Source organism: Pseudophryne corroboree, chromosome 11 (assembly GCF_028390025.1).
Source record: "Pseudophryne corroboree isolate aPseCor3 chromosome 11, aPseCor3.hap2, whole genome shotgun sequence".
In the NCBI taxonomy this organism is placed as follows: domain Eukaryota; kingdom Metazoa; phylum Chordata; class Amphibia; order Anura; family Myobatrachidae; genus Pseudophryne; species Pseudophryne corroboree.
The window spans coordinates 97,580,393-97,607,727 of record NC_086454.1 but is presented as its reverse complement, the minus strand read 5'-3'; the positions used below and the strand labels follow the sequence as shown (position 1 = coordinate 97,607,727).

General features: G+C 46.9%; 1 protein-coding gene across 2 annotated transcripts; it reads right to left on the bottom strand.

Moving 5' to 3' along the window:
- Window positions 1-680: 680 nt before the first annotated feature.
- On the bottom strand, window positions 681-27,335 carry ARFGAP2 (ADP ribosylation factor GTPase activating protein 2). 2 transcript variants are annotated; one of them, XM_063944649.1, is made up of 17 exons: window positions 27,164-27,335; window positions 23,077-23,195; window positions 22,882-22,954; window positions 22,619-22,750; window positions 21,628-21,708; window positions 21,096-21,201; window positions 20,958-21,017; window positions 18,829-18,873; window positions 18,337-18,389; window positions 18,116-18,252; window positions 17,908-18,039; window positions 17,131-17,256; window positions 16,858-16,995; window positions 15,658-15,781; window positions 2,458-2,551; window positions 1,849-1,952; window positions 681-1,522 (listed from the first exon to the last, which is right to left on the bottom strand). In XM_063944649.1, the coding sequence occupies exons 1-17, from the start codon at window positions 27,233-27,235 to the stop codon at window positions 1,502-1,504; spliced, it is 1,617 nt and encodes a 538-aa protein (XP_063800719.1). In that variant the 5' UTR covers window positions 27,236-27,335; the 3' UTR covers window positions 681-1,501. The 2 variants fall into 2 exon arrangements, with proteins under 2 accessions (XP_063800719.1, XP_063800720.1); XM_063944650.1 differs by lacking the exon at window positions 18,829-18,873 and having other exon boundaries at window positions 27,164-27,334.

Sequence of the window (27,335 nt, the reverse complement as noted above, 5' to 3'; positions counted from 1 at the left end):
ATAGCCGGACACATTAAAAAAGCTAATCCCGGGACGGACCGTTTTTCAATCCAGATACCCGGGATTGAAAAAATGGCCCGGGATTGGCCACCCTAGAAACAATGGGTTAAATGCATAGTTTCCAGGTTTTAAGGATATCCATGCTTGGGCACAGGTGGCCTAATTAGTACCTCGGTTATTTTAATTTAACCATCTGTGCTCAAGCATGGATATCCTTAAAACCTGGACTGTAACAATGGAGTTTGGGAAACTGTGGCCTAATGCACTGTGATAGAAGGATTAGAATATTTCATAGAAATGTATTGTACTTTCTTAAGGGGATTAAAAGACAAAGGGGTCTATGTACTAAGCCTTGGAGAGAGATAAAGCGGATGGAGAGAAAATATCAGCCAATCAGCTCCTAACTGTCATTTTTCAAACCAAGCCTGTAACATGGCTGTTAGGAGCTGATTGGCTGGTGCTTTCTCTCTCCCCATGGCTGAGTACATAGACCCCAAATTCCTGTGGTGGACAACAAGATATTAGAAGACCCACCAAACTGTGTGAATGCCAGACCCCAAGTATGTGGTCTTTTTACCGGAAGGGTTTTTATTAAAGATATTCCACCCAAAACTGAATTTGCAGCAGGATCATTCCTTATGGCAGACCTCACACTGGAAGAAGAAAAGCAGACAAGGAACCTTTGTGCCTCAGTATCTTTATTCATTTTTATCTGGTAAACACTGTATGTGATGTCCAAGGGGCACGACTGTTCAGAGTAATTTCCATAGCCAACGTCACACCTCTGGAAGGCAGTCGCCAGTGCAGCAAGAGACAACAAAATAAATACTCATGCAACCAGTCTCTACGGATTCTCTCCCGCCATTCCAGGGCACAACTACTAAAATTCCCAGCCAGGTCCACTCATGTCCAGACGCAAATAATTCAAGTCACAGAACTCATACAGAGAAGTTAATAAAGCAGATAAGATATCTCAGTCATAAGCGCAGCCTCATCCTGACAGTAACAGTCATTAAGTCTTTAGAGTGAGGAGCCCAACGTCTTCTCTCTCACATTCATTCTCATCAATTCCACATCCAGCACTCAGGACATGCTATGCATACACTCTGCCTTCATGTAAGTTCCAGGTTCTGCAATACAGACCCCATATAGTCAACTCGCACTAACACACAAGTTATAAGCAGTGTCTGCAGTTGTCCCTAGCGGTGAGGAAGAGCAGCAGGAGCTGCCATGGCGACCAGGAGCAGCCAATGGGCACAGACAGACACTGGATGTGAGGAGAGAAGTGCTCCTGTAGCAGACACTGTGTTAGAGATAGAGGAAGTCTGAGGTGAAGCGGCCATTTTCTACATTAAAAAAAAAAAAAAAAAAAAAAAGCATTTGCCACCGACTTGATAGACTCAAGTTACGCGCTCCTGTTCTGGCCCCTCCATCTCCCCAACCTGTATCTGTTGGCTACATGGGGAAAATGCTATAGAAGTAGTTCCTCTTCTGCAAGGAGTTAATAGGAGCTGTATCGGTCCTATGGGAGGAGAAAAGCAGATAGTCAGTATTTTTGCAGCAGTTACACTGGGTGTAGTATGAGTGGCCGGCGCCCAGCATACCGGCACCGGGATCCCGACCGCCGGCATACCGACAGCTGGGCGAGCGCTAAAGAGCCCTTTGCGGGCTCGCTGCGCTATGTATGTGCGCCACTCTATTTATTCTTCCTCCAGGGGGTCGTGGACCCCCAAGAGGGTGAATATGTGTCAGCATGGCGGCAGTCGGGATCACAGCTGGCGGCATACTGAATACCACCCTTTACACCTAGCTGGCAAGAGAGTGCGGGTGAGGGAACGCTTGTGTTACCTGTAGGGAATTCATCACGCCATTTGCCAGGACCGCCATCTTCCCTGCCACAGATTTCACGCCTTGCTTAAAGTTGGTGATGTCAGCAGACGGCAGCACGTTACCTAGGGAGACCGCAGCCGTGAGTAATCCAGGCCTACTCAATACATTAGATTATATATGAGGCCCACTCAGGACAATGCATTAATAAATGTTAAATTGGAAAAGCAGTTAGGAGGAAGTCCAATTAGCGGCAATGGCTGGGAGGTGCCAGCATGCCAACTGCTTCCTGGGCACCGTGTGGTCAACACTGTTGGTTATCTGGAGGCTTCCGTGTTTCCTGGGCAGGGATTCGTGAGAGTGGAAATGATAATAGGTAACTCATATAATATTTTGTGGTCCCTGAGTAGAGGCTCAATTTAGTGTCTTCCCACTCCGAAGAGTATAATTAAAAGGATATGAGGACCTTATACAAGTGCTCTGATCCCACACCCTGAATTTCCTGATTGCAAGAACATTAGATGACAGATAATGTCACAGATGTCACTCCCCAGTGCAATACAGTATACGCAGGCCATCAAAGCAACCCATGCAATCTGCAGCTCCAACATGTTGTGTAAAAACACTTACCTGCTGCGTTTACAGAGTCTGCATCTCCAAAGAGGTCGGCTGAGCTTATAGAGGTGCTAGAAGACAGCTGCTGCAGACGGGATCTCGCTTCATACTGCGGGGGGTGGGGGAGAAACCACGTCATCATTACAAGGGAAAAACTTCAGAAACTCTGCATGTAGTCCGGTCAGGCAGAAGAGTCCCATCCCTAACTGTCCCCAACTGCAGCCCTCTGACATGGACTAATAATTACACCAGATTGGGTGTATAAGAGCAATATGTCTATTATGGGTTGGGGCTTATTTTGACCCAGTGTCACATATTTGAATGTTGGGATCTGGGATCTCCATACAGGTTTCCTCTATAATATGGAATATCTAATGCAGCGTTCCGAATTGGAAGTCTTTGAGCTTCTGTATCAGACCTCCTCTGCTGCGGAGAAGACTGAGCAGCAATGAAGATGATCAGCAGATCCCCCAACTATAGGTGAGCACTCTGCTAAACAGAGCAGGTGAGAAAATTACAGTCATCAGTAATAGGGTCACACCTGGAGGAATGAGGTGCTGGCCAAGAAAAAAAAAAAATCTGAAAAAAAGAATTTGCTAGAATTCTCGCGTCATATTCTGAAACACAAATATAAACATGCCAAACACAGTTAACATTAAATACAAGTGTAGCAATCTATAAAAATAAGATTTTAAACCTACCGGAAAATCTTTTTCTTTTAGTCCGTAGAGGATGCTGGGGACTTCGTAAGGACCATGGGGAATAGACGGGCTCCGCAGGAGACATGGGCACTAAGAAAGAACTTTAGGTATGGGTGTGCACTGGCTCCTCCCTCTATGCCCCTCCACCAGACCTCAGTTAGAGAAACTATGCCCAGAGGAGACGGACAGTACGAGGAAAGGATTTTGGAAATCCAAGGGCAAGATTCATACCAGCCACACCATTCACACCGTATAACATGGGATACACGAACCAGTCAACAGTATGAAACAAAACCAGTATCAGTCCAAAACTGATCCAACTTGAAACCATAACCCTTATGTAAGCAACAACTATATACAAGTCTTGGAGGATGTTGTCCGCACTGGGACGGGCGCCCAGCATCCTCTACGGCAGGCATTCCCAACCGCGGTCCTCAAGGCACACCAACAGTGCATGTTTTAGTAATATCCAGGCTTCAGCACAGGTGACTTAATTAGTAGCTCAGTTATTTTGATTTAACCATCTGTGCTGCAGCCTGGATATCACTAAAACCTGCACTGTTGGTGTGCCTTGAGGACCGTGGTTGGGAATGCCTGCTCTACGGACTAGGAGAAAAAGATTTACCGGTAGGTTTAAAATCTTATTTTCTCTTACGTCCTAGAGGATGCTGGGGACTCCGTAAGGACCATGGCGATTATACCAAAGCTCCAGACCGGGCGGGAGAGTGCGGATGACTCTGCAGCACCGAATGAGCAAACATTAGGTCCTCATCAGCCAGGGTATCAAACTTGTAGAATTTTGCAAAAGTGTTTGAACCCGACCAAGTCGCCGCTCGGCAAAGTTGTAAAGCCGAGACGCCTCGGGCAGCCACCCAAGAAGAGCCCACCTTCCTAGTGGAATGGGCCTTTACCGAATTCGGTAACGGCAATCCAGCCGTAGAATGAGCCTGCTGAATCGTGTTACAGATCCAGCGAGCAATAGTCTGCTTAGCCGCAGGAGCGCCAACTATGTTGGCTGCATACAGGATAAACAGGGTCTCTGTTTTCCTAACCCGAGCCGTTCTGGCCACATAAATTTTCAATGCCCTGACCACATCCAGGGACTCGGAATCCTCCATGTCCCTAGTAGCCAGCGGTACCACAATAGGTTGGTTCATATGAAAAGAAGAAACCACCTTTGGCAAAAACGGAGGACGAGTCCGCAACTCAGCTCTATCCACATGAAAAATCAGATAAGGGCTTTTGTGAGACAAAGCCGCAAACTCAGACACTCGCCGCGCCGAAGCCAATAACATGACCAATTTCCAAGTGAGATACTTCAATTCAACAGTTTGAAGAGGTTCAAACCAGTGAGACTTAAGAAACCGTAACACCACGTTAAGGTCCCATGGTGCCACCGGAGGCACAAAAGGAGGCTGGATATGCAGCACCCCTTTCACGAAAGTCTGGACTTCTGGAAGAGAAGCCAATTCCTTTTGAAAGAAAATGGATAGGGCCGAAATCTGAACCTTAATGGAGCCTAACTTTAGGCCCAAATTCACTCCAGTTTGCAGGAAGTGGAGAAAACGGCCCAGATGGAATTCTTCCAGAGGAGCAGTCCTGGCCTCGCACCAAGATACATATTTCCTCCATATACGGTGATAATGTTTCCATGTCACCTCCTTCCTAGCCTTTATCAGAGTAGGAATGACCTCATCCGGAATGCCCTTTTTCGCCAGGATCCTGCTTTCAACCGCCATGCCGTCAAAAGCAGTCGTGGTAAGTCCTGGAACAGACAGGGCCCTTGTTGTAACAGGTCTTCCCTGAGCAGAAGAGGCCACGGATCTTCTGTGAGCATTTCCTGCAGATCCGGATACCAGGCCCTTCAAGGCCAATCTGGAACAATGAGAATTGTCTGAATCCCTCTTCGACTTATGATTCTCAGTATCTTTGAGATGAGAGGAAGAGGAGGAAACACATAGACCGACTGGAACACCCACGGTGTCACCAGGACGTCCACTGCTACCGCCTGAGGGTCCCTTGACCTGGCGCAATATCTCGGAAGTTTCTTGTTGAGGCGTGAAGCCATCATGTCTATTTGAGACAGTCCCCACTGACTTGCAATCTCTGCGAAGACTTCCTGATGAAGTCCCCACTCTCCTGGATGCAGATCGTGTCTGCTTAGTTGTCCACTCCCGGAATGAAGACTGCTGACAGAGCGCTTACATGACTCTCCGCCCATCGAAGAATCTTTGAGGCTTCTGCCATTGCCACTCTGCTCCTTGTGCCGCCTTGGCGGTTTACATGAGCCACTGCTGTGATGTTGTCTGACTGAATCAGAACCGGTAGACCTTGAAGTAAGGTCTCCGCTTGACGAAGGCCGTTGTATATGGCCCTTAATTCCAGTACGTTGATGTGTAGACAAGTCTCCTGGCTTGACCACAGACCTTGGAAGATTCTTCCCTGTGTGACTGCTCCCCATCCTCGGAGGCTCGCGTCCGTGGTCACCAGAACCCAGTCCTGAATGCCGAACCTGCGACCCTCCAGAAGGTGAGCACTCTGCAGCCACCACATGAGAGATACCCTGGCCCTGGGGGACAGGCTGATCATCTGATGAATCTGTAGATGTGACCCGGACCACTTGTCCAGAAGGTCCCACTGAAAAGTCCTGGCATGGAACCTGCCGAATGGAATGGCCTTGTAAGACGCCACCATCTTTCCCAGAACTCGAGTGCAGTGATGTACCGACACCCTGTCTGGCTTTAACAGGTCCCTGACCAAGCTCTGAAGTTCCTGGGCCTTTTCCATCGGGAGAAAGACCCTCTTTTGTTCCGTGTCCAGAATCATGCCTAAGAAAGGCAATCGGGTCGTTGGAACTAACTGCGACTTCGGTAAATTGAGAATCCAACCATGTTGTTGCAACACCCTCAGGAAGAGAGATACACTGTCCAGTAACTGTTCTCTCGATCTCGCTTTTATCAGGAGATCGTCCAAGTATGGGATAATTGTGACACCCTGCTTGCGCAGGAGCACCATCATCTCTGCCATTAATTTGGTAAAAATCCTCGGGGCTGTGGAAAGCCTAAACGGCAACGTCTGAAATTGGTAATGTCAATCCTGTACCACAAATCTTAGGAACGCCTGATGAGGTTGATATATGGGGACATGAAGGTATGCATCCTTTATGTCTAGGGACACCATATAATCTCCCCCTTCCAGACTTGCGATGACCGCTCTGAGCGACTCCATCTTGAACCTCTTTAAGTATAGGTTTAAGGATTTTAAATTCAGAATGGGTCTGACCGAACCGTCCGGTTTCGGGACCACAAACAGGGTTGAGTAATAGCCCATCCCCTGCTGCAGCAGGGGAACTTTGACCACCACTTGTTGAAGGCACAACTTTTGAATTGCTGCCAAAACTACCTCCCTCTCTGGGGAAGAAGTCGGCAGTGCAGATTTGAAAAACCGGCGAGGAGGCACCTCTTCGAATTCAAGCTTGTACCCCTGGGAAACAATGTCTATTGCCCAGGGATCCACCTGAGAGTGAACCCAGACTTGGCTGAAAAGACGAAGACGTGCCCCCACAGGAGCGGACTCCCCCCGCGGAGCCCCAGCGTCATGCGGTGGATTTAGTAGAAGCCGGGGAGGACTTTTGTTCCTGGGAACTGGCTGTAGCTGGCAGCTTTTTCCCTTTGCCCTTACCCCTGGCAAGAAAGGAAGATCCCCGAGCGCTCTTGGATTTATGCGACCGAAAGGACTGCATCTGATAATGTGGCGCTTTCTTAGGCTGTGAGGAAACATAAGGTAAAAAGGTTGATTTACCTGCAGTAGCCGTGGAAACTATGTCCGCGAGGCCTTTCCCCAAACAATTCCTCACCCTTGTAAGGCAAAACTTCCATATGCCGTTTCGAGTCGGCATCAACCGACCACTGTCGGGTCCACAGTGCTCACCTGGCAGAAATCGCCATAGCGTTCGCTCTGGACCCCAGTTTGCCCACATCCCTCTGAGCCTCTCTCATATAAAGGACCGCATCCTTAATATGGCCCAGGGTCAATAAAATAGTTTCCTTATCCATCGTATCCATATCAGCAGATAAGGTATCGGTCCACGCTATTACAGCGCTACAAACCCAAGCCGACGCTATTGCTGGCCTGAGTAATGTACCGGTATGTGTGTAAATTGATTTCAAGGTAGTTTCCTACTTGCGATCAAGCAGGATCCCTGAGGGCAGCGGTATCCTGAGACGGCAGCGCCACCTTTTTGGAAAGGCGCGTCAACGCTTTGTCCACCCTTGGGGAGGATTCCCACCGTATCCTGTCCTTGATCGGGTAAGGATACGCCATAAGAATCCTTTTGGGAATCTGCAGTTTCTTGTCTGGAGTTTCCCAAGCACTTTCAAATAACTCATTTACCGTATATACTCGAGTATAAGCCGACGTTTTCAGCAATTTTTTTTGTGCTGAAAAAGCCACCTCGGCTTATACTCGAGTCAGTGCAGTGTGACAGGCAGAGCAGTGTGAAGGAGGGACACGGAGCGCACAGCGCGCGCCTCTCCTGTGTCCCTCCTGCATCTCCGGCGGCAGCGGCGGGTCTATTAAAGGAAGTACCCGTTCGTGACCTCTGATCACGAACCGGCACTTCCTTTAATAGACCCGCCACGGTCGCCGGAGATGCAGGAGGGACACAGGAGAGGCGCGCGCTGTGTGCTCCGTGTCCCTCCTTCAGAAGACAGCGCGGGATCGACGGAGGGGTAAGTAACAGGCACTGGGGGAGGGGGCATATGTGGCAGCATGAGGGGCATATGTGGCAGCATGAGGGGCATATGTGGCAGCATGAGGGGCATATGTGGCAGCATGAGGGCATATCTGGCACATCTGGCACTGTGAGGCATATCTGGCACATCTGGCAGCATGAGGGCATATCTGGCACATCAGGCACTGTGGGGCATATCTGGCACATCTGGCAGCATGAGGGCATATCTGGCACATCAGGCACTGTGGGGCATATCTGGCACTGTGGGGGCATATCTGGCAGTATGAGGGCATATCTGGCACTGAGGGCTGTGTACGGCTAGAGCTGCATTTCCCACCCTAGGCTTATACTCAAGTCAATACGTTTTCCCAGGTTTTTGTGGTAGAATTAGGTGCCTCGGCTTATATTCGGGTCGACTTATACTCGAGTATATACGGTAATTCAAAAGAAGGTGGAAAAGTAACCTCAGGCTTCTTTTCTTTAAACATGTGGATCTTTGGATTAGGTACAGCGGGGGTCATCTATAATATGCAGCACATCCTTTATAGCAATAATCATATAATGAATACTCTTTGCCAATTTTGGCTGCAACCTCGCATCATCATAATCGACACTGGATTCAGAATCTGTGTCGGTATCTGTGTCAACTACCGGAGAAAGTGGGCGTTTTTGAGACCCAGAAGGCCCCTGTGACATAGGTAAAAGGCAGGGCATGACCCCCTGTACCATCCCTGGACTCTGCTTTGTCCAAACGTTTGTGCAATAAATTCACATTTGCATTTAAAATATTCCACATATCCATCCAGTCATGTGTCGGCGTTGCCGACGGAGACACCACACTCATGCGCTCCACCTCATCCCTAAGAGAGCCTTCCGCTTCATACATGCCGACACGCACGTACCGACACACCACACACTCAGGGACAGCTCTATCTGGAGACAGTTCCCCCACAAGGCCCTTTGGAGAGACAGAGAGAGAGTATGCCAGCACACACCCAGCGCTAATACACTGGAAAAAATTACCCAGATACAGCGCTTCTTTATATATGTACTGCGTCAAATTATGTGCCCCCCCTTCTTTAAAACCCTCCGTCACTGGTGATCAGCAGGGGAGAGTCCGGGGAGCCAGCTTCTCAGCGTGTGCTGTGGAGAAAATGGCGCTGGTGAGTGCTGAGGGAGCGGGCTTCGGCCCCGCTCTTTTAAAACAACTGGCGGGGGTTCACTGTAAATACCACAAAAAAGTGTATATATATGTATAGCCAGTCTTAGAGGTCTACATTGCTGCCCAGGGCGCCCCCCCCCGCGCCCTGCACCCAACAGTGGGCACAGTATTAAACTGAGGTCTGGAGGAGGGGCATAGAGGGAGGAGCCAGTGCACACCCATACCTAAAGTTCTTTTTTAGTGCCCATGTCTCCTGTGGAGCCAGTCTATTTCCCATGGTCCTTACGGAGTCCCCAGCATCTTCTAGGACGTAAGAGAAAACTGGTTTATTAACATAAGTGTCCCAGAAGACAGAGAACCAGTAACAGGAATCCAAAGTCAAGAGAGACGGTGCACAGTAAATGTTTAAAGCCGCTCCAAGCTACAATACTTACTTACATGTTGCTAATTCGGTCACAATACAGTCAATGGCAAAGTCAATCAGGGCCGTAGCTACGTGTGTGCGGAGTGTGCCACTGCACATAGCGCTGCAGGGTAGGGGGCGCTGTTGGCGGCAATTGTCCATTATCTGTTTTAATTACTTTCACTTGAAGCTTCCCTCCCATTTTGAGACCCAGCGTCTCCTGACCGCCCCTGTCTCCTTCCCCCACCCCTTCCGTCGCTAATACCTATACAACTTTCATGAACTTAATTTGAGACCTCTTTGTTATTCAGTCACACTGTCCTTTATTACATTTCAAGAAGCCGACATGCCCGGGATTCTAACCCATTGCCTGTGGCATTGCAGTAAGACACTCTGTTCATTGAGTTATCTGCCCTTACATAGAAATCTAGAGAATTCTAAGCTAGAGAACTATAAACAATTTGAAGCTTACCTTGTACTTTATGAAAAAATGATCAGCATTGCAGCTGAGCAGATCTATGTATTGTGTGGCTGCAAGGGATTGGATGTGTGGCTGCACACCACATAGATCTGCTCAATTGCAATGCGGATTATATAGAAACAGAATTTGACGGCAGATCAGAACCACTTGGCCCATCTAGTCTGCCCATTTTTTTTATCCTTTAGGTAATCGCAACCCTTTTTGAACCTTAATTCTTTGTAAGGATATTCATATGCCTATCCCAAGCATGTTTAAATTGCTCGCCAGTCTTAGCCTCTACCACCTCTGATGGGAGGCTATTCCACTTATCCACTACCCTTTCTGTGAAATAATTTTTCCTTAAATTTCCCCTGAACCTTCCTCCCTCCAGTTTCAGTGTATGTCCTCGAGTTTTGATACTTCTCTTCCTTTGAAAAATGTTTCCCTCCTGAACTTTGTTAAAACCTTTGGTATATTTGAAAGTTTCTATCATGTCTCCCCTTTCCCTTCTCTCCTCCATACAATACATGTTAAGATCTTTTAGCCTTTCCGGGTAAGTTTTGTGATGTAGGCCATGCACCATTTTAGTCGCCCTTCTTTGTACACTCTCTAATGTATTTATATCCTTCTGGAGATACGGTCTCCAGAACTGGACACAGTATTCCAGATGAGGCCGCACCAATGACCTATACAGTGGCATTATTACTTCTCTTTTCCTGCTACGGATTCCTCTCCCTATGCAACAAAGCATCTGACTTGCCTTTCTCATTGCTTTGTTGCATTGCTTTCCTGCCTTCAAGTCACTTGAAATAGTGACTCCTAAATCTCTTTCCTCCTCAGTAGTTTCCATTATAGTACCCTTGATACTATATTTAGCCTTTGGGTTTTTGAGACCCAAGTGCATGATTTTGCATTTTTTAGCATTAAACTGTAGTTGCCATGTTCTTGACCATTTTTCAAGCCTAGCTAGGTCATCAATCATTTGTTTTACCCCTCCTGGTGTGTCTACCCTGTTGCATATCTTTGTATCATCTGCAAAAAGGCATACTTTCCCTTCAATACCATTTGCAATGTCACCAATAAAGATACTAAAGAGAACTGGTCCGAGTACAGATCCCTGGGGCACTCCACTGGTAACATTTCTCTCCATAGATTGCACTCTATTTACTACAACTGTCTGTTTCCTATCCTGCAACCAGGTTCTTATCCATTTAACTATTCTATAATCCACCCCCACAATTTCAAGTTTATTTAGCAGTCTGCGATGTGGGACAGTGTCAAATGCCTTACTAAAGTCTAGATATGCTACATCTACAGCTCCCCATTGATCTATTATTTTCATCACAGAGTCAAAAAAGTCAATAAGATTTGTTTGGCATGATCTCCCACCAGTAAATCCATGCTGTTTTGGATCCTGTAAGTTGTTTGATTTAAGATATTCCACAACTCTTTCTTTTAGTAGTTTTTCCATTACTTTCCCTACTACTGATGTAAGGCTTACTGGTCTGTAGTTACTTGCTTCTTCCTTGCTTCCACTTTTGTACAATGGAACTACATTTGCTCTTTTCCAGTCCTCTGGAATGGCACCTGTATTTAGTGACTGGTTAAATACTTCTGTTAATGGTGCCACCAGCACATCTTTTAGCTCTTTTAGTATCCTTGGGTGTATCCCATCTGGCCCCATTGATTTATCCACTTTTAGTTTTGAAAGTTCAGTTAGGACCTTCTCCTCTGTAAATGTACTTTCATCTACCTTATTTTTATGAATGTCCTTGCAACATAGCTGGGGCCCATTCCCTTCTCCTTCTGTAGTAAATACTGAGCAAAAATAATGATTTAGGTGATCTGCTATTGCCTTGTCTCCCTCCACCAAATTCTCACTCTCTGTCTTAAGTCTTATTATTCCTCCATTTGATTTTCTCCTTTCATTTATATACTTAAAAAAAGTTTTGCCCCCTTTTTCTACCGACTGGGCCATTGTCTCCTCAGCTTCTGCCTTTGCACGTCTGATCACTTTCTTAGCATCCTTCCGTCTGTCAAGATACACCTCTTTGTCATTATTATTTTGAGTCTGTTTGTATTTCCTAAAAGCCATCTTTTTTGCTTTCACACTAGTTGCTACTTCTTTTGTGAACCACACTGGCTTCCTTTTCCTGGTGCTTTTCCTAACCCTTTTGATACAAAGGTCTGTTATCCTTAGTATTGCACTTTTCAGGTTTTCCCACCTCTCCTGCACTCCTTCCAAGTCCCTCCAGTCCGCCAATGAATCACTTAAACATCTCCCCATTTTTGCAAAGTCAGCATTCCTAAAATCCAACACCTTTGTTTTTGTGTGACAGGAGTTGGATCCTGTCTTTATACTAAACCATACTGCTTGATGATCACTGGTTCCCAGGTGCTCACCCACATATATGTCTGATATCCTGTCACCATTTGTAAGAATCAAATCTAATATTGAGTCTTTGCGAGTGGGCTCCCTCACCAATTGCTTGAGATGCTCCCTGTAAGGAATTTAGAAATGTGCCACTTGTAGCTGAACTTGCAAAGGACCCCTCCCAATTTACATCAGGTAAATTAAAGTCTCCCATGATTATAACTTCTCCCTTTAAAGCCATTTTAGAAATATAGCTCATATAGTTCTCAGTTTTTATGCAGGATCAAATAACTCAATGAGTAGGATGTTTGACTGGTATGCAACAGGTTACGAGTTTGAATCCTTGGTATGGCAGTATATTGAAATGCGTTATTTAATCAAGGGTATTGTAACTGAATAACAGCGAGCTCTCAAGTTAAGTGCATGAATGTGGTCTAAAGAAGATTTGTGTCCAAATTTTGTCATGCTCCTACACGAGGAATGCGCCTTATGTCCCCATTGGGGAAAACAAAAGGGGTGGGTGGGGTTTGGGGAGCAAAATGTCTCGTTACGGCTCTGAAGTCAGCACACAATTATTATTTGCATTGTATGTATAAACTTCCAGAGGATAAAGTCCCATTGACCATACTAGGAACAGAACAGTAATATTTAATGTCATGTCAGACAGCAAGAGTAATAATGTACCAGGAGGCGTTACACGGTGTCTGAGGCAGGAGACTCATGAATATCTTAAGCGGACAGCGTTCTCCATAGGGTGAAACGTAATACATAATCAGAAGTTAGTGATTATTGTGATCACAGCTTGCGTGTGGTTTCTTTGCCACAGACGACAGCGCACTTGAGGAGTGAGGAAACGCGTAATGATATTCTGAGATTCATGTAATTACTCTCCTGTGAAATGCAGACAATGGTTCCCATGTTTGCCTAAAAAATAACAGCATAATCCATATCCCCCTCTCATTTCTGAATATTGCTTGTACATGTCCTGAAAGTGCACAGTGTGTAACCTGGCAACAAACGCCATAGCGCCATTCTACAGAAGGGATGGTGGGAGAGAGGGACATAAATCTGTCACTGCCTTATAGAGAAGCGCTGCCTAGTAGCAGCTGAAGCTTACAGGAGTTTACGGCTGACAGCACACAGGGACTGGTCATGCATAGCAAATGCTCATATATTAGGAGACACCGAGCAGGAGCAGTGCATGCAAGGACATTGGCTGGTGGTTTCCACACCAGTGAATCACACAGGGTTCTAGGGGGAGAACGTGGGCTTTGTGCAAAGCACAACAGACAAGAGAGCACACAGTCACATCAGACTAGCATAAAGCAAAGCTCCACTTTCATAAAAATAATCCACAATAAATGTAGTCATTCTTAATGTCGAATGTGTATAAAGCAGGTTGATGTTACAAAGAACCACCTGCAAAGCCTGACTGCCTATACATGACTCCTCCTGGCTAGAAGGTGAGACCTCTGAGCTGAGCGAGACGCCACCATCCTGTGTCACAGCATACTGCGGATGGTCATGGGTTTGATTCCCACCATAGCCCTGTGTGGAGTTTGTATATTCTCCCTGTGCTTGCATGGGTTTCCTCCAGGTGCTCCGATTTACTCCCACACCCCAAAAATACACTGGCAGGTTAATTGGCTCCCAACTAAAAATGTAACCTTAGTGTGTAAGTGTGTGTCTTTACATGGACGGACTGCATGGTTCTCATCTGCCCTCACATTCTAGGTTAGTGACAGAGGCAGATTTGCTAAGTCTTGGAACGTGATTAAAAAGGAGAGATAAAGTACCAGCTAATCAGCTCCTAACTGCATGTTACAGGCCATGTTTGAAAAATGACAAATAGCAGCTGATTGGCTGGCACTTTCTCTCTCTCCAAGAATTAGTACATCTGCCCCAGTGTCACCGTGACAGCAGCACTGGCGGTATGATGCTAATGGGATGGGACTACAGCTAAACCTATGTATGAGCCAGCCATTGCCAATCCCAGTTTCTGAAAATAACAGATACATTTCTTGGGTGCAGACGAGCTGCAGTTCTCTTCCCCACACCCGCTAAAGAAAGGATCTCCTGTGTGTTATACAATGCAGTGTCAGACAGTCATTAGGTGTGCTCTGTGAGGAGCGGTAACGCTGGGCTCACGGCCCTGATTCCCTATTCTGTTACACAGGGGAATACCCATACTCAGAATGAATGCTCTGCCCAGATGTCTGTCATCTACTAGCCTTGCAAACGATCTCTCCTGCCTCTCCACCCTTTGCACTGCTTCATAAATAGACCCCCAGAATAAGACAAAAAAAAAAAAAGAAAGAAAGAGGAGAGAACACGTTCTCTGATGAATAGAATTATCCTAAGAGAGAGAGAACACAGCATTGAGCAAAAGAGTGTAAAGGGAGGGCGCCAGGTGTAGCCCACTAGATTTAGAGGAAGTGATTTAACGCAGGTAAAAAACAAAAACATTTTCTCAACCAACCATGGTGGAAATCTAACCCAAGGAGGTCCCAAAACCGTCCTTAAAGCCAAAACTTGCTTCTGTGGAGGCTAAAGTAGTGAACTGGTAAGGGTAGCACAGTTATTCAGCCAATAAATCATACCACACTGCCCCATGAGGCTCTCACTGATCTGTGGCACGTACCCTCATATGTTCAGGAACAGAACATCCCGCCCCAGTATAAGCCTGGTGAATGACTGAAGCAATCTACATGGCAATGGTCCATAGTTTAGATACAGGCTAACGTCTCTTATGGACATTGGGGGTAATTCAGAGTTGATCGCAGCAGCAAATTTGTTAGCAGTAGGGCAAAACCATGTGCACTGCAGGAGAGGGGGGGGGGGGCAGATATAACATCTGCAGGGAGAGTTCAATTTGGGTGGGTTATATTGTTTCTGTGCAGGGTAAATACTGGCTGCTTTATTTTTACACTGCAATTTAGATTTCAGTTTGAACACACCCCACCCAAATCTAACTCTCTCTGCACATGTTATATCTGCCCCACCTGCAGTGCACATGGTTTTGCCCAACTGCTAACAAATTTGCTGCTTCGATCAACTCTGAATTAGGCCCATTGTGCAGCACCAAGAGGTGATACCCTGTGCAGTTCCCAAGTCTTATGTACATACATTCTCTGTGTCCTTACAATGTTCAGAGAGCAATAATATTTCCTTTACCACCCATTTTGAACCATGGCTTGTTGATCTGCGCTTAAAAAAATGTCACACCTCCGGTCAACTCGGACTTCATTATATCTGGCCCAATATTTTACAGAAGCTCTTTAGCAAATCCAATAACTATATGGCAACTTTTGCAATGGAAAAACAAAACTCTCCGTTTCCATCCCTTCCTCTGAGAAGATAAAAGGCGTGGATAGTGGGCTCACCTCAGCATCCTGCTCTCTCCCAAAGAACATGTCTGAGGAAATGGCTTTGGCACTGGCAAATTTTGTGCGTGCTTCATTGGACTCTGGGGATGGAGTGCTCTCTGGTTTTCTCCTGTTTGCGGGTCTGTGGTGGATGGACACATTGTTACCTGGTCAGTAGTATATAATTTCTGCTAAGGAAACACCCCCAATATTATTCAATGTTATAATTCGCCCTTCTCTCCCCTCCATAAACACAGAACAGTGCGCCTAATTCAGACTTGTATGGTATTGCAGAGCCGCAGGGAAGCAATGCCGCACCCGGATCGCTTACTCAGACTGGCTGTCAGTACACCTCTGCTGGGTCCAGAAAGTCTGCGTCGTCACCCTGGCCTCGGCACCTACAAAACAAAGGCCATACGCCCCTGTTTTGTAGAAAAGTATCAGTCGCTGCTCCCCGCTCTGCAAATGTGGTGCCTGGGCTACAAGTGATCTCGCAGGACCCGCCCTGTACATGAGCAGAATGGGTACTGTGGACACGCAGGCCCTAAAACCATCGAGCTTACTCAAATCTGAATCAGGACCCGTGTTCTCTGCCATGCAAAACAACTGCTATAACTGGCTCGATGCCTGCAAACTACAGACAGATATTGTTTATATAGAGTGGCATTAAAAAATAATAATCTGAGTTTGCATTCGCTTCATTGTCATTAACAGCACCACAGACAATCTAGGAGAGCCCATTATAAGAGGTCCCGGTTTGCAGCACATATATAAAGCCACTATATGCTTAACTAAAATGACATTGTGTATGTGTAAGGAAATCACCAGCAGGGGCAGCTGTGACCCCATGGGTCCAATGGTGCCCGAGGCTACACCCTTTCCGTGGATCTGTGGACTATTCAGAATCCCAGGCAAGTCAGACATATCTACAATTGTGGCTAACTGGGCGGCACATAGATAACCTATGTGTGCCGTGGAGATTGAATTGACGGCTATTTAGAACTAAGCATACACAGAGGTCTGGCGGACGTCACACAGATCGATTGGTGCAATGTGCGCTGACACTGATCACAGTTGCAGTCACATGCAGGGGTATTGGGGCAATGCAGCCGACCCTGAATGGAGGCGAAGATCCGAGTTTGTTTCCTAGGGCATACTGCAACCGCTTAACAGGTAACTAATGAATCAGCCCTACATCACCAGAAAGCAAACACTCACCGGTCTCGTGCTGGCTGAATACTGGAGATGGTCACCTCACGCTCATCCTCGCCTTTATCCACAGACCCCCAAGTTGAGGTCTCCGTTTCCCACTGTGAGCTAAAGCCTTCTCCTATTGAGAATGGGTTGTCCTTATACCTGATGTGTAACAAAACCAGGTCAGGCTCCAGGAAATCCACAATAGCAGTAAAACCATTGCATAGACCACAATGAATGAGAAAATCTACTGCCCATGTCTATACAGAATTTTAGGTCAACATGCTATACACATACTTAGGAGGACCAGCGGTAAAGCTGGCATCTTCCAGGAGGTCGAGCTGGGAGCGGGAGGATTTCGTAGCGACAGGCGTCTCCTGCTCGATCATGTGCATTTCCGTCAGAACAGAGTGAGAGATTGAACTGTATAAACAAAGAAATTACTGTATGAGAAGTGTAAATAAAGTTTATACAAGAGAGAAAGCAAAAAAAAAAACAAACCAACAACAACAACAACAACAACAACAACCACCCAGTACATATTAAATTGTACTGCCACCTTTACACCTTTAGTGAGGGGAGGCAGCCGTTCTGCGGGCTGATCCACCACTCACTGAATGAGGTCACTGGCTCCTAATGAGTTATCAATTGAATGCAGTCTCAGAAATTTTGGTACATTCCACAATAAGCTGTGCTAAATACAGAGTGAAGAAAGCACTATCTTGCAAGGGAAGCTGTCATGTGACCGGCGCAGGAATCCAGAGCAAACAAAATACCGGCAGACAGAATGCCACAGGGACTATTCCCACTTGTAATAGAACAACACCCATAGACCCCCCCCCCCCCCCCCCCCCCCCTCCATTCTGCTGCCGGGATCCTGGGACCGGTGTGCCGAACTCTGGGATTCCGTGCGCCGGTCTACCAGCCCCAACCCTCTTGCATGGCAATAGAGAGACACAGGTCCATCACCTTAACTTTAAATAAATTTTAACCGTGTCCATTCAAAGGAAGGATAAGAGAAATAACGAAGTAATACAACTAATAAGTAAAGACATTGAAAAGCACATTACATACCTGCGGGGCGCCAGGCCCATACCCAGCCGCTCAGCCTGCTCTCTCTTCTTCCCTTCCAGGTTCTGCAGCTTCTTCTCTTCCTTCTTCCGGTCTATCTGTAGCTCATGGTAGGCCAGCCTCATGGAGGAGACGCTAGACGGAGAGTATATGAGTGAGACCGTGGCATTGCACGCACGCACACACAGGACAGTGAAAGTGGAATACTTACAGAGACTCCTCTGCTTCTTTCCGTAGCTCCGTGGCCTGCTGCTCCCTTAGCTTCTCCGTCACCTGTGCCCGTCGCTCAATCTCACTGAAACTCTGGCTGCTCACTTTCTGGGCACCAAGACCTTTCTTAGCACCCAGCTGAAAGACAGGACAATGAGAGAGCTGCCCTCCCATGCCACAGGCGCATGCACCCAGGCTCTCCATCTAGATAACGGTACTCACTCCTTTCTTAGTAGCTGTGGGTTTCTTCTTCCCAATGAGAGATGGTTTCACTTCTAGAAGAAAGTGGCACAAGTAGGAAAGGACTGTAGCATGCATGCATTTGGTGTTAGAATATAAAGGGCAGAGTGCCAGCACAGCAGTATACCCCGTGCAAGAAACAAGGTTAGTATTGCAGCATCCAGGACAGAAAGTACGCCCTGCTGTGCAGAAAGACACCATAGGATGGGTACACATGGGTTACTTTGCACCAGCAACAGGGTCTCCTCTGCATTATCCATGTGCAGATCCAATTACAGCCATCTACATCAATCTTCCCCATAGTGTACATTACGCCATAGGAATCAATGATCCATATTGCAGCAGCAAAGTCGCCATTGTGTAGCCTGTCTTACAGATGATATGACAATATAGACTCAGGCTTCTCTAGGCTAACAAACTGCACAGACATGCCAAGCACACGCAGCCAGAGCGAGCCAGTCACCATCTGGTCACCTGTGCTGGGGGTCAGCTTCTGGTCAGATAGGCACATGGCCAGGTCTAAGGAAGAAAGGGAACACGTATGTATGCTCAGTAGAGGTAGGGGACACAACAGCAGTCTACCAGCGGAAACACCTAGCCCGTGTCTGATTTATTTGAATGGTTTCCCAATTATTTAGGCGAAGGGCATATTGGATGCATTTAATAACCATTGCATGATACACTGGTCTATACCCCATTGTCTGTATGCTCCAGAGTCCCCTAGTGGATGAAGGAGAAAAAGTCAAAAACAATCAAACTTTACAGTGGACCTGGAGATGAGCAGAGTTGCAGAAAAGTTTTCCATGAACTAGATCATCAGAAGTTACGGTGATATAACCTTTACCACTCCCTGGAATGGCATTCTCTGCTGTATTTTCAGAATTACTGGTCTAGAGACAGAGCTGGGATGACAATTATGTCAGTTTGTTCTGCTCTGTGATGTGGTTGGGGTAGTAATTAAGAATACTACACAGAACACCCAAGGCAAAGTTCCACGAAGAAACATGTAAAAGTCAGTGCTCAAATGAGGTAAACCGCTCCGCAGCTACCATTAACTGACCCAATATTAAAGTGTATACAAGACACCTACCATACTGACATAAAGTAGGCACTCCAATTCCGGGCAATTGCCTAAAGTTTCTGGTGTCCCGATCATTTTGCTAGCAACATCAGACTATAGCGCTAGAACCCCGCAAGGGTGCGCAGGGAAATCTGTGGTGTTGGGCTACCATAACTGAGTGATGTGTGCAGCGGCACATCGATCTTGGCAAGGCTTAGCAGCAGAAGTGTGTCAGGAGGAGGGATATGTAATAGTGGTGCTTGTGCCATATGGCAGGATGTAAGCTGGCTTACTGTTTCAACCTGTACATACTGCAGATATGGGTGGGTCCATTCACTCTCACAGTTTGACAGTCATAAGGATTCAGCATCAATACACCAGGACAGGACGCACTATCACAGAGGCATAAGGTGGAGTATAATACAATGGTATAGAGAAACTATTGTGTATCGATGTGATTAACTCCATCATGTACCAGGTGACATCTGATGGTAAGCGTACCAATTGCATGAGGGTTTATAGACAACTGTGTTGGACAGCAGGCAGCACTGATGTCAAAATATGAGAACCAGAAATAAAACTCTGTTATACCCCCTTTTTGGGGCCTACATGTAAAATGGATATAATCACACAGCTTGGTCACAAGCAGGTAAGTTACCAGTCAGAATAACCAGTGGTTTCAACTAGTGCCCTGATAACAATACAGTGAACCCAGATGCACTAGAGGAAGGTGCAGTATGGCATTAATGATTTGCATTCTCAGAAGACTGCTTCCATTGTCTCTGGTATGTCTGCCCCTGTAGCTCTCACTGTTCTACAGTATACATGCATCTGACCTAGAAGCAGAGGCGCAGAGAAGGAATGTTTGGTGTAACTGCGGCAACAGTGTATGAGGTCAATCTGTATGTACTAACCAACAACACAGGATTGGTGTCAGATAACTAGCATATTGCCACTATTGGTTTAAAATATTCTTTTTACCGGCATTCAGACACTTACTGGTCTGTGCAGAGTGAACAGATTTCAATAATGAACCAAGGAAGCAGTAAGGTCAACTTCATATATCCCTGCAACCTTCACCATCCTACAGAGGCCACATAACACTGTTGTGCCACAAAACCTGTGACCAGAAGTATTCCATAGTGCTATAGCGATCTGAAACTTCACTCCTGTACTCAGCAGCCTGACCTAGGGGGTTCACTACGATATGCCGGCGGTCGGGCTCCCGGCGACCAGCATAACGGCGCCGGGAGCCCGACCGCCGGCTTACCGACAGTGTGGCGAGCGCAAATGAGCCCCTTGCGGGCTCGCCGCGCTATGCGCGCCACACTATTTTATTCTCCCTCCAGGGGGGTCGTGGACCCCCACGAGGGAGAATAAGTGTCGGTATGCCGGCGGTCGGGATCCCGGCGCCGGTATACTGTGCGCCGGGATCCCGTCAGTCGGCATACAGAAGACCACCCGACCTAGGAACTCCGAGACACTCAGAATGACAGCTGCAAGTAACAATGAGAAGGGATAAGGAAAGACAGGACTCCCTTACCCAGTGTAGCTTTGGGTGATGTGCTGAGGTTATCGACACAGGGACCCGACTCAGCGCCACCTGCAAGAACAACAATGAATATTAGGCAGGACAGCAGTGACACACTGTTACAAAAGCAGAGCATATACAAACGCTTACAAGGTGTCTCGCTGCTTGCAGGGGCACTGCTGGGTAGTTTTGCAGCTGGTGGGCTTGTCTCCACTATCTGGTCTACTGCTGGAGCTGCCTCCCAGGAGCTGGAAGACTAACACATAGAGTTAGACCTTTTTCAAGTGTATCCATCACCTACTCAGAGCCAAACCAACCGCCATGAAAACGTGGACTATAAATTCACTAAGAACTCATTACACACTGATGGGTAAGACTAAGTGCCTCAGAATGGCTATATGCAGAGGTACTCAAACGCGGTTCTCAACGGTCCAGGTTTTAGGTATATCCACGGCTCAGCAAAGATGGTTAAATCAAATTGACTAGAGGTGCTAATTAAGTAACCTGTGACCAAGCATAGATAAACTTAAAACATGGACCGTTGGGGTGCCTTAGGACTGCGTTTGAGAACCTCTGCATATAGCCAATACAAACTGTCCACCTTCATAATATAAGTGACAGTTACATTTTTAGCTCATCAATATTAACAGGCATATTTAATGATCGGAATTGTGGAGCATACCTGGGATAGCTCAGCGAAGAAGTCGGATTCCTTCTTCTCTGGTGAGTTTGCAAGGGAACAATTCATGCCGTCAATCCAAAGCTAGAGAGGACACCACAGATACAGCTCCGGTCAGTACACACAACCACTGCACTCCTGCTGTCACACACTGCACTCCTACTGTCACTGATTGTTGGTAAATGTATCATTCTATTTTGGAATTTCACTATCACAATGTATTAGATGGTTTCAGGCTTTCCTCAGTAACACAGTGCTGCCATCTGAACAGAGAACATTAAGTAATGCCTCCACTGAAAACAAAAGACCCACAGTTATAACCAGAGTTTATTTACAGCTGTCAGACAGAAGCCGGGACTTAGAACCAGCTTTTGGAACACATGTCGGATACTGGTCCCAGCTCAGTACCCCCTTTCTCACAAGAGGTGAAATTCCTGGGACAAGCATTTCCCCCTAGGAATTTATCAGGGCAAGCCGGCTTAACCAGGGTCCTCTCGCTGTTTCTCAGGGTTGAAGTCCTGGCATTTTTAACCCAGGTGGACCTTTTCACACAAAGATAGGACCCGTGTTAAGCCAGCTTGCCACAGCAATTTACTGGGTCAAATTCTCTGCATGAAAAGGGTATAAATAACAAAGCTTGCTCTGCACAGTCCCAGAGTTTTGCACATATTCATTACAGAGAGTGAAAGCAGAGAGAACTCTTGTTAATTAAACCTCAGCCATACAAAACAATGCTCGCAACAGTGACGGAACAGGCTAAACCTCAGCCATACAAAACAATGCTCGCAACAGTGACGGAACAGGCTACACTGCTATTGGTCGAGCTTGGAACCCAGTAGGCTGAAGCGGCCTCACTTAAATTTGTTATGGTGTCGCCGGATTTCCTACTTGTTCACCATTAATAATCTATAAAATTATGTGTTAGACGAAATACATCTAATTACATATTACTGCTTTTACAATGATCAATTTATGTCCTTTAAAGAGCACTCACCTCAGTGTCATGTTTAGACATGGCGGTGGTGGCCAGCTGCCGGATCTTCTCCCGGTACATCTGGGCGCTACGACTGCTGTACTTGGCATTAGTGTCGTTGGTGGTGCAGACATGCTGGTGGAAAAAAGCATTCTGCAGGGACACAACAAAACGCTCTGTAAGTGCAGATCAGTAGCAATAACAAATAAAAGCTTATGAACATTTGGCTGCACAATGAGACACAAGGCCCTTGCCAAAAGCCATCCCAACCAACAGGTACTTACCGCATTGGCATTGCCACCAACTTGCATACATCTCAGCTGAAACCAGCTCCAGTTGGAATCCAGCTCAGTCGACCTATACGTGAGACATCAAAGTTAACATCCCATTATCAGGTGATCCAGAATATGCTTATAACATATGGTCCCAGCTTCCGGTCACAAAGCAGCGGTCTGCTCGACGAGTTTACTGCCACCTACCTGATGAAGCTGAGGTGAACACCCAGAGACCTGTGTATACCCGAGCAGTCAATGCATAGAAACACTCCATAGGTGATAGTGGCCCAGCTAGGATTCTTAGCACCACAGTCAAAGCAGGACTGAGACACAACAGAGGAAACAAGAGTGACTATAAGAACAGCAGCACAGGAATAACCTGCAGCAAAAACACTATCACACAGTATAAAGGAACATCAGTCTGCACTCCATGCATCTGTCATCACATGTCAATGGGAAACAAACATTTACAGGTAATAGGTGAAGCGCTATGTGGAACCTGCATGGTAGCACAATTACACACCAGAACGTGGCTATGTACTAGCAGCTGAGTGTGCAGAACTTTTATATCCCTATCGTGGTCTAATGAGAACAGATTATCCATGTTATATACCCTGAGGATGATAAACCTGTTCTATGAAGCAATGCAACTTCGTATTTGTGACACATTCAGTGTTCACTACACACTGAACAGGAGGCAATCACGAGACCGCTTGTCAGGATCCTGGCGGTCACAATGCCGACGCCGGAATCCCGACAGACTGTGAAATGCTGCCACAGGCTTTTCTCCCTTTGTGGTGTCCACAAACACCCATAGAGAGAATATAACCTGTCGCGAGCGCAGCGAGCCACCTTGCCTGCAGCGTGGCAAGTGCAACGAGCCTGCAAGGGGCTTACTAGCGCTTGCCCCACTGCCGGTATAATGGCAGCCGGGATGCCGCTTTCGGTATCTTAACAGCCTGCATCCCGGCCGTCGATAAATAGTATGTATTCCCACTGAACAAATAGCCAACAACAGTGATTAAATCTACACACATCTAGTGTCAGTGTTAGAATTGTGTTTATGCTGTCAGTATCACTTATACAAGATTACTGCGGAACCTGGCGGGGATCTGGAGGGCGATGCAAACAAAAGACATCTAACCACCTAGGCATGTGTAACTACACCACAGAGACACTGGAACCTCAATAGTCAGACACAAGATTAAGCACCCGATCCGACCAACCGCTAAGCAATGTAACAATATCTCATGCATGATGGCATATGGGCATCATGACAGGTCACTGTATGGAATCGCCAGGACAGCCGAGACGATGAAACATATTTCATGATTAAAAGCTCTCGACCATTCCATGTGCTGAACAATTATCGCTCATGTACACACACTGGATCAAAAGCAGCATCAGCCCAATCTTAGCGATTATCACTCAGTGGGGCTGATGTATTAAGCCTGGAGAAGTGATAAAAGCAGTGGTAAGTGGAGGTGATAATGCACCAGCCAATCAGCTCCTGTCATTTTTCAAACCCTTAATGATTGGCTGGTGCGTTATCACCTTCTACTTATCACTTCTCCAGGCCTAGCTGCCCCATCTAAGGCCAGTATGAGCGTCTCTGCACATAAACCGTTTCTTTTTGTTATGACGTGGCAGCCTGGTGTTTTCTACAGCACAATCAGCAGTGAAACCTGTCCTGAGATTACACGACTATGGTCAAAGACCGTGACACGGAGGACAAATCAATCTATTCTTGGGATCTTTTTGTTCTCAGAGATTTCTGGCAGCCACTGCAATCAATAGCATCCAGTGTGGCTCTGTGCTTTTACAAGGGGGAAGGGAATACACCTCCAAAGACAAAACGTACAGCTGAAAGCTCAGATACTATAAAACACAAAAGTAATATTAAAGCACTGTACGGTTAGGGCACACATCCACAGCAGGTGAATAACAAAATATGACATTATATTATTTTCTGGGAAATTGTACAAGTTATTTAGGTGTATTATTCACATACGATAAAGCCACCTACATAATTTCGGCATTACCCTATGTTGGATATAAGATATGACAGGGCTACAGATTTATTAGCACAGGTGGAGCTTCTTCTTTTTGTGTGTGTGTGTGTGTGTGTGTGTGTGTGGGGGGGGGGGATCATTTCTACCTAAATTTATTTTTAGGTCATCCAGGCTGATCTTTGTTGTTCATGATTCCTTTCCAATGGCCCCATTAGACAAAGAAGTAGCAGAGGTGACCGCTTCCCCTATAGGTTACCCAACATCAGGTGTGGTACACACTATCTGCATGGTGGCTTTGTACCTGTCCCACGTGTGGACGCCCAGAGATATAATTTAGCTGTAGTTACAGTATTACCACTTACACCAGTCACAAAATATCTGCACTGCAGCCATTTGCGTCTACCCTACCAACAAGTGGCTATATTATATACAAACAGAAAAACAGAACGTTGCCTATAGTAACCAATCAGCATCACCTGCCAGTTCACAGAACATATTATTCCCCAGAGCTGATTGATTGCTAGAAGGAACTTCTCTGCTCTTTTTCCAGCTTCATATATTAACCCTTTATCTAGATGGTCATATGTGCGACAAGGACAAAGTAGCGAGTCAGACAGACCGTGTACTAGGTAGCCTACAGAGGCACAGGGGAAGATGTATCAAACTTCAAATCAACTGGAGACGTTGTCTCAATCAGTGTATGACATTTTGTATACTGTGCTAGATAAATGATAGCCAGAGTGGTTGGAAGGGCAACTTCACTTTATATCTCTGTAAGGTTTGATACATCTCCCCCAAAAAGATTCACCACCGCTATTTTTACATTGCTTATTGGGGGTAATGAAGGCATTGTGAACTCTAAAGACTGGAATTCCTTATTATAACAGCAATGCAATTCTAATACATACACAGTGCCACCAGTGATGATGCCAGTGTTATTATGGGCGAGCGGTGAGGTCATCGCTGCAGTGTGATAAGGGTGAGCAGCTAGCGTACATGATAGCAGGAGCTGGGAATGGCAGTGGGGTGATGCGGGCAGGACAGAGACACTGGGCAGCGCCCTCCTCTAATACACAGTGCCACCAGTCAGGATGCCAGTGTTATTATGGGCGAGCAGTGAGGTCATCGCTGCAGTGTGATAAGGGTGAGCACCTAGTGCAAGTGATGGCAGGAGCTGGAAATGGCAGTGGGGTGATTGGGCAGGACAGGGACACTGGGCAGCGCCCTACTCTAATACACAGTGCCATGAGTCAGGATGCCAGTGTTATTATGGGCGAGGGGTGAGGTCATCGCTGCAGGGTGATAAGGGTGAGCAGCTAGCATATATGATGGCAGGGGCTGGGAATGGCAGGTGCACTGGGCAGCACCCTCCTCTAATACATATACAGTGCCACCAGTCAGGATGCTAGTGTTATTATGGGCGAGCGGTGAGGTCATCGCTGCAGGGTGATAAGGGTGAGCAGCTAGCGTACATGATGGCAGGGGCTGGGAATGGCAGGGGCACTGGGCAGCATCCTCTTCTAGCATATATACAGTGCCACCAGTCAGGATGCCAGTGTTATTATGGGCGAGCGGTGAGGTCATTGCTGCAGTGTGATAAGGGTGAGCAGCTAGCGTACATGATGGCAGTGGCTGGGAATGGCAGTGGGGTGATGGGGCAGGGCAGGGGCACTGGGCAGCACCCTCTTCTAGCACATATACAGTGCCACCAGTCAGGATGCCAGTGCTATTATGGGCGAGCGGTGAGGTCATCGCTGCAGTGTGATAAGGGTGAGCAGCTAGCGTACATGATGGCAGGGGCTGGGAATGGCAGTGGGGTGATGCAGGTAGGTGCACTGGGCAGCACCCTCCTCTAATACATATACAGTGCCACCAGTAAGGATGTCAGTTTTACAATGGGTGAGCAGTGAGGTCAGGTCAGTGCTACAGCGATACAAGGGTGAGCAGCTAGTGTACACAATGGCAGGGGCTAGGAATGGCAGTGGGGTGATGGGGGCAGAGCAGGGCACTGGGAACAACCTCTTTATGTGACTTTTACTTCCCTGCCCATGTATATTACCTTACACACCTGACGGCCCATACACAGATCCCCTGGCTGCCCTCCCTCCAAATAGATATGGCTAGTATTTTGCTGGCCCGGTGATTTGGAACTACAAGTCCCAGCATGCCTTGAATGACTTGACAGGGAATGCTTGTACTTGTAGTCCACCAGCAGACACACAGGTATAACGGCACTGACAGACAGGACAGTCCAGCATGCTCTCTCCACCCGGACTCACCTTGTTGGTGGCAGCGGCCCGCAACCGCCTGAACACGGCTTGGATCTCCGCCTTAGTCGGCTCGGCCGCCATGTTTCCTCCCTCCCATTAACCAGTGCTGCGACCCTCCTGCCGCATCCCCACCAATGGTAGGACGGAACACATTGCACGGAGCCGCTAGCCGGCCGGACCA

Bases quoted from the DNA above. Each gene is read 5' to 3' on its own strand.
- ARFGAP2 (XM_063944649.1), bottom strand. From the start codon at position 27,235: ATGGCGGCCGAGCCGACTAAGGCGGAGATCCAAGCCGTGTTCAGGCGG. The intron at 15,782-16,857 runs GTGAGTGTTTGC...CATCCACCACAG, and splicing joins ATTCAGCCAGCACGAGACCG to ACCCGCAAACAGGAGAAAAC. The intron at 1,953-2,457 runs GTAAGTGTTTTT...CGGTCTCCCTAG, and splicing joins AGACTCTGTAAACGCAGCAG to GTAACGTGCTGCCGTCTGCT.